Source organism: Orcinus orca, chromosome 14 (assembly GCF_937001465.1).
Source record: "Orcinus orca chromosome 14, mOrcOrc1.1, whole genome shotgun sequence".
Lineage (NCBI taxonomy): Eukaryota > Metazoa > Chordata > Mammalia > Artiodactyla > Delphinidae > Orcinus > Orcinus orca.
In genome coordinates this window covers 87,979,421-87,985,420 of record NC_064572.1, presented here as the reverse complement: position 1 = coordinate 87,985,420, position 6,000 = coordinate 87,979,421, and the positions used below count along the sequence as shown (strand labels likewise).

Sequence of the window (6,000 nt, the reverse complement as noted above, 5' to 3'; positions counted from 1 at the left end):
AAAGAATTTTTTTAATTAATTAATTTGTTTATTTTTATTTTTGGCTGCCTTGGGTCTTTGTTGCTGCACACAGGCTTTCTCTAGTTGCAGTGAGCAGGGGCTACTCTTTGTTGCAGTGCACAGTCTTCTCATTTTGATGGCTTCTCTCGTTGGCTTCTCTTGTTGCAGAGCACGGGCTCTAGGCACGCAGGCTTCAGTAGTTGTGGCTCGCAGGCTTAGTTGCAGCATGTGGGATCTTCCCAGACCAGGGCTTGAACCTGTGTCCCCTGCATTGGCAGGCAGATTCTTAATAGCTGCACCACCAGAGAAGTCTCTCTCATTTGGTTCTGATTTGCATTTCCCTAATGATTAGTGATGTTGGGCACCTTTTCATGGCCATTTGTATGTCATCTTTGGAGAAACGTCTCTTCCAGTCCTTTGTTTTTTAAACAAGTTGTTTGTTTTTTGTTGTTGAGTTGTAGGTGTTCTTTTCTTAAATTTTTTTTCTAAAATTTTATTTATCTAATTTTGGCTATGCTGGGTCTTCGCTGCTGCACACGGGCTTTCTCTAGCTGTGGCGAGCAGGGGCTACTCTTCGTTGCAGTGTGTGGGCTTCTCATCGCGGTGGCTTCTTTTGTTGCAGCACACAAGCTCTAGGCATGTGGGCATCAGTAGTTGCGGTGCACGGGCTTAGTTGCTCTGCGGCATGTGGGATCTTCCCGGATCAGGGATCAAACCCGTGTCCCCTGCATTGGCAGGCAAATTCTTATCCAGTGCACCTCCAGGGAAGCCCCTGTAGGTGTTATGTGTTGTGGATGTTAACTCCTTATCAGATATATAATTTACAAATATTTACTCCATTTCTTGGGTTGCATTTCACTGTGTTAATAGTGTCCTTTGATGCACAAAGGTTTTACATTTTTATACAGTTCAGTTTATCTAATTTTTCTTTTGTTGACTGTGTTTTTGGCATCATATGCAAGAATCCAATGTCATGAAGCTTCCTCCTGTTAATGTATTTAACATATTAGAATAACAAGTCCTTTAAACTATCACTTTATAGATATTTTGTATTATTTTTAAAGTCTTAAATTTTAAGATATTAAGAATTTAAATATACTAGGTAAATAATAGGAGAGGTTTAGTATACATCTTTCGGTTGGTACCCAAATGACTGATGTTTGGTAAATAATGTGATAAGCTAAACTGCGTCCTTCTAAATATACCAATTGTGTTAAAGAAAAAAGTAATCATGACACTTGTTAAAGAATGATAAGGCAGACTTTACTCAGGGGGACCCCACTGTGACAGGTATAGTGACTACTGAAATGGGCTTTTGCAGGAGTGGAGAGATTGGGCTCAACTCTAAATACAAGGGAAAGTGGTAACTTATAGCCAAGGAGCATGGCGGGGTGGGGGAGTGGGGTCAGTGGATGGAAAATTTCTACGAGGAAACATCAAGGGTAAGAGGAGATTCTAGCTAAACTAACCTAGCAGCATTCTTGCTGAAAAGCAGGCCACCATGACCAGACAACCCCTGGGGGATGTTGGAGGATGAGAAGCCCAATCAGACACCAAGGCTGGGGGCTTCTGGCTAAGTTGCCTTAGCAAGATTCTTGCTGAAACTGGAAAATGCAGGGATGAACACGGGAGCCCAAAGGTCAGAGCCTAGTTGATAAGAGATTTCAGAGGAACCTGAGTAGTTTGGTCAAGGAGACCATCTGTCACTACTTCAGGGACTAAGCGTTTGTACCCCCATTACCCAACGGTTGGCTCAAGCATCTGAAAAAGCAGCCCTAGGTGCAAAGAACAGAGAAATTGAAACTGGACGACAAAGCAGGTCATTTAATCTCAACTGCAAGACACATACATGCAAAGTTTTTAAAGTAGAGGTAGTAATACAGGTCCACAGTAGTACTTTATTTTCAATTCTGAAATGCAAAAAGTTCTAAAACTTAGAAGTTTCCCCCTAAGTTTGGAGCAAACTCATTGGAACTAACATAAGACTATAGCCTTTATATATCCCACTTCGGGTTAATATTTGTGAATATTCACACACTTTTGCTGCAGAAATATTGTCTTTGATTATATGCCGTTCCAGACCCCGCTGAAGGTGTTTCATGCAGTATGCATACTGCCCTTTAACACAGAATCCAAAAAATTTTGAATTCCAAAACATCTGGCCCCAAGGTCCCCCACCCCCATCTTTATTGAGCTATAACTGACATTTGTCATTTAAGTTTACTGTGTGCAATGTAATGATCTGATATATGTATATACTGCAAAATGATTACTACAGTCAGGTAAGTTAACACATCAATCACATAGTTACGTTTTGTGTGTGTGTGTGTTGTGTGAGAACTTTTAAAATCTACTCTCTGATCATCTTTCAAATATATAAAGAAAACAGGATTGCTAACTATAATCACCATGCTGTATATTACACACCCAGAACTTAATCACCTTGTAACTGGAAGGTCCCAAGGTTTTTGATACAGGATTAACTAGTAGTCCTAGAAGTACTAGTAGTAGAATTGAGCACTTAGTTTGTGTCAGGCATTGTTCTAAGCACTTTACATTTAATCCTCCCAATACCAGAAGAGTCATCATCTTTTATAAATGAGAAAACTGATGTGATTAGCTACTTAATTTGCTGAATATCCTGCAGAAAGTAGCCCAGCTGAGTAGGGAGTCATGCTTTTCACCACAACGGGTAAGGACAAGTCTTTGTGACAAAAGATGCCTCCAACTGAAGCAAAATGGTAAATTTACAGTGACTCAAATAACAGAGACAAGACAAGACGTCTGGAGATTGGTGGTCAGCTGGTTTGGGGTTGTTCAGAAGCTCACATTGTTAGAGCCTGGCTGCCTTCCTACTTTTCACTAAGTTTCCAACCAGCTGCCCTCATGGTGATAAGAAGGCTGCAGCAGCTCCAGGGAGCTTCCACTGGCAACAACAGCAGGAAAGAACTAAGCCCCCAACCATCCAGCCCCTTTTTAAAACAGTAAGGAACATCTGTCCCAGAGCCAGCCATGCCCCTAACAGACCCACTAGCCAATCACCGTCAAAGGACTGGCTTATACTAATTTTAGTTAACCAGAAAGGATCTCGGGCTCGGCGCTTTGGTGCAGAAGCCGGTGCGGCTCTGCGGTGGGGTACTGAGGCCGGCCGAGCCTGAGCACGCTCCAGCCTGGACAGGTCCCTCGGCTCCCTGAGATGAGGGCAGTGCAGCTCCGCACAGCACTGGGTCGGGGGTGCGATGCCCACGGTTTGGGGACTGCTCACAGAGGGAATCCCACCCCACGACGGCGCGGACAGCAAAGCCTCGGGTTCCCCTTCCGCACAGCCCAAAGGCCCCGGCAGCTCAGGCCTGCTGCCTCAGAGAAGCGCGTGCTCCCGGGGCCTCCAGACGAGAAGCTACCGTACAACGAGCAAACTCGGCAGGAGGCCACTGCGCGGTCTCGCAGCAACCGGGGTCCCACTCCCGCCCGGAAGTTGAAGCTGCATCCCCGGGACTACATCTCCCAGAGACGCCAGAGATTCTCCCGTGCTGATAAGGCCCGCGGCGCCTTCTATCAGCCAACCAGACACAGGAAGACGGCCGCAGACTGGGCTCGGAGGCCAATCACAAGAAAGGAGGCGGGCGCTCCTCCAGCCGGTCCAGGGTCTGTAGTCGAATCGTGACGAAACCCTAAGAGTAGGTTCTTTGGAGCCCCACGGCCGACTCAGTGATCGGAGAAGTGACGTTCAGCCCTCTTCCCGAATCAATGACCTGAGGCAAACGTCCCCTCGTCTCCTCAAGGCTCTGGCCTCCGCTACTCCGGCCTGTCGCCTGGGCCCGCCGGGTCTCAAGGGTTCCTTGCGGCGCCCCGCCCCCAGCCCCTCATTGGCTCCCTCCGGGCACGTGGGCGAAGAGGGCGTGGTCGCGGCGGCGTGGGCCGGCGGCGGCACCTTGCAGCCTGTGGGCATGAGAGGCTGCGCGGCCTCGGGCCTGGGCCCGCATGGAACCCCTGGCGCTGGGCCGGTGGCGACGGCGGAGGCCAGAGGAGCTGCAGGTTCCGGGGGACGCGGTGAGTCCCCTGGGGCCTGGGCCTTAGGAACGGGAAGGCGGCGGCTCTCGGCGGGCCCCCACTGGGCCTCGCGCCTTCTGGCGCCCTGCCTGGGAGGAGGCCCGGCCGGAGCGGGGCACGCGCACCTGCTGGGGCGGAGCGTAGTGGGCGGGGCCGCCCCTCAGACCGCGCCTGCGCAGAGATGCGAACCCGGGCGCTCAGGAGCACTGGAGACGTAGGGTCCGTCAGATGTGCGCGGGGCTCCTTGCAGGGTCTCGATGTCTAGGTCAGGGGGGTGTCCTGCGTTCTGCACGCCGCTGTTCCTAAGTCACGCCTCCACGTGCAGGCGCTGGACTGGGTGTGGTATGGGTGCCAGGTGAGTAGACACGCCAGTCCTTTGCTGTGAGAGAGCAGGGTAAGAGGTGATCAGTAAGGGGGGCCAGGGCCTAATCAAGCTGGGGTGGGAGGGTAATCGGGTCTGTGTGAGGCTTGAAGGGGAAACAGTGTGGGTAGGAAGCGCGTAGGCTTTTAGGGAACTGAAAGAAGTCCTGTGGGACTGGAGGAGGAGTGCAGGGCCTCTGAGCTGCGCTCTTGTCTAACACCTCTGCCTGCGAATTGCTGTTTCTCACTTCATCTCGTTTATTTCCTTCTAAGAGGAGCAAGGATCTGCTACCATACCGTGCTTCTTAATTGTTTGTCTGCTTCTTCTGGACCTACGGGCTCCATAAGCACGGGGTGTGCCTTCTGAGTTAATGCAGGCAACGTTTTTCTCAAATGTTTTGCACAGCATAGCAGGAGTGACGAGCTTTCTACTCTGCAGCATGTCTCCTCACCACCCACTGCCTGACCACGATCCAGTATCACTTATGTTCTGTCACAGTGGCGCCCCACTCCCTTGTGCCATATTACAGGGCATAGGTTAAGCTTCTGTAACAGAGGGACTTCAAACCACATTGGCTCAAACCGGATGGAAGTTTGATTCTCCCATACATTACAGTATGGAGGTGATCCCAGGGCCGTGGAACACAGAGCCGCTAAATATAAGTATGGGACTGGTGGTACCCAGATCAAAGACATCCAAGGACTCAGTTTCCTTTTGTCCGTGGCTTCACCACTCCCTGGGTGTTGTCCTCCAGACAGTGGGAAGTAAATAGTAGAATGACACGATCATACTGACATTTAAAGAGCTAACTCTTTCCACAGAGCAGCTTTGTGGGAAATGAAAGGGATAGTGGTCAGAGGGGAGGCCAGGAATAAATAGATCGTGAGAGGCGACAGAGGTTCAGACAGAGGGGAGTGAGATGGTGACAGTACACAGACTTGGCTGTATATTTTGGAGGAAGAACTGTCAGGTCTTGCTGGTGGAGTGGATGTGGAAGGAAATATAAAGGGAGGAGTCCAGGTGACTCCCAGGGTTGTGACTTGAGCACCCAGATATGCAGTGGTGCTGTCATTGAGGAAAGATTGACGTGTGACTGCAGGAGAAAATGAGGAATTCCTGTTAGGCCACACTGAGTTGTGTGTCTTAGAGACATTTAGCAGAGATGTGGCAGATACTGCCAGCTTGAGCGGCTACCATGTGGGTTATCAGTTTCACAACAATCCGTTATTATACCCGTATTACCAATGAGGAAACTCAGGTACAGAGAGGTTAATCAACTGGCCTAAGGGTGCACAGCTAGCAAGTGGTGGCAGTAGGTCTTAAACCCCACTGTCTGCCTCCAGAGCCTGTGTTCTTAACCACTGGGCTATACAGCTTCCCATGGGGGGCTTGTGGAACTAAAACATGGGACTTCAAAACGAAGTCCTAAATTGGCCATAAAATGATGAAAAGTGTGATGCCGTGGGCTGTCAGGGGTGGGGAGCTGGAGGTCACTATTGATCAGAGAGAACAGGAAGGGCTTAATGGAAGAGACCTTGAGTGATCTTTCAGACTGGAATTGCTGAAATTAAACGCCCAGGTTGAGGCTA

The 6,000-nt window shown here is 49.5% G+C and overlaps 1 protein-coding gene across 5 annotated transcripts in view; it reads left to right on the top strand.

Moving 5' to 3' along the window:
* Positions 1-3,711: 3,711 nt before the first annotated feature.
* C14H10orf143 (chromosome 14 C10orf143 homolog) overlaps positions 3,712-6,000 on the top strand; it is a 108,730-nt gene continuing 106,441 nt past the window's right edge. For 2 of the 5 annotated variants that reach the window (XM_033420707.2, XM_033420706.2), the window contains exon 1: positions 3,712-4,050. In XM_033420707.2, coding sequence (XP_033276598.1) covers positions 3,982-4,050 — 69 coding nt within the window. In that variant the 5' untranslated portion in view covers positions 3,712-3,981. The remainder of the gene's footprint in view (positions 4,051-6,000) is intronic. The other 3 variants (XM_033420708.2, XM_033420705.2, XM_049697548.1) reach the window with 3 other exon arrangements.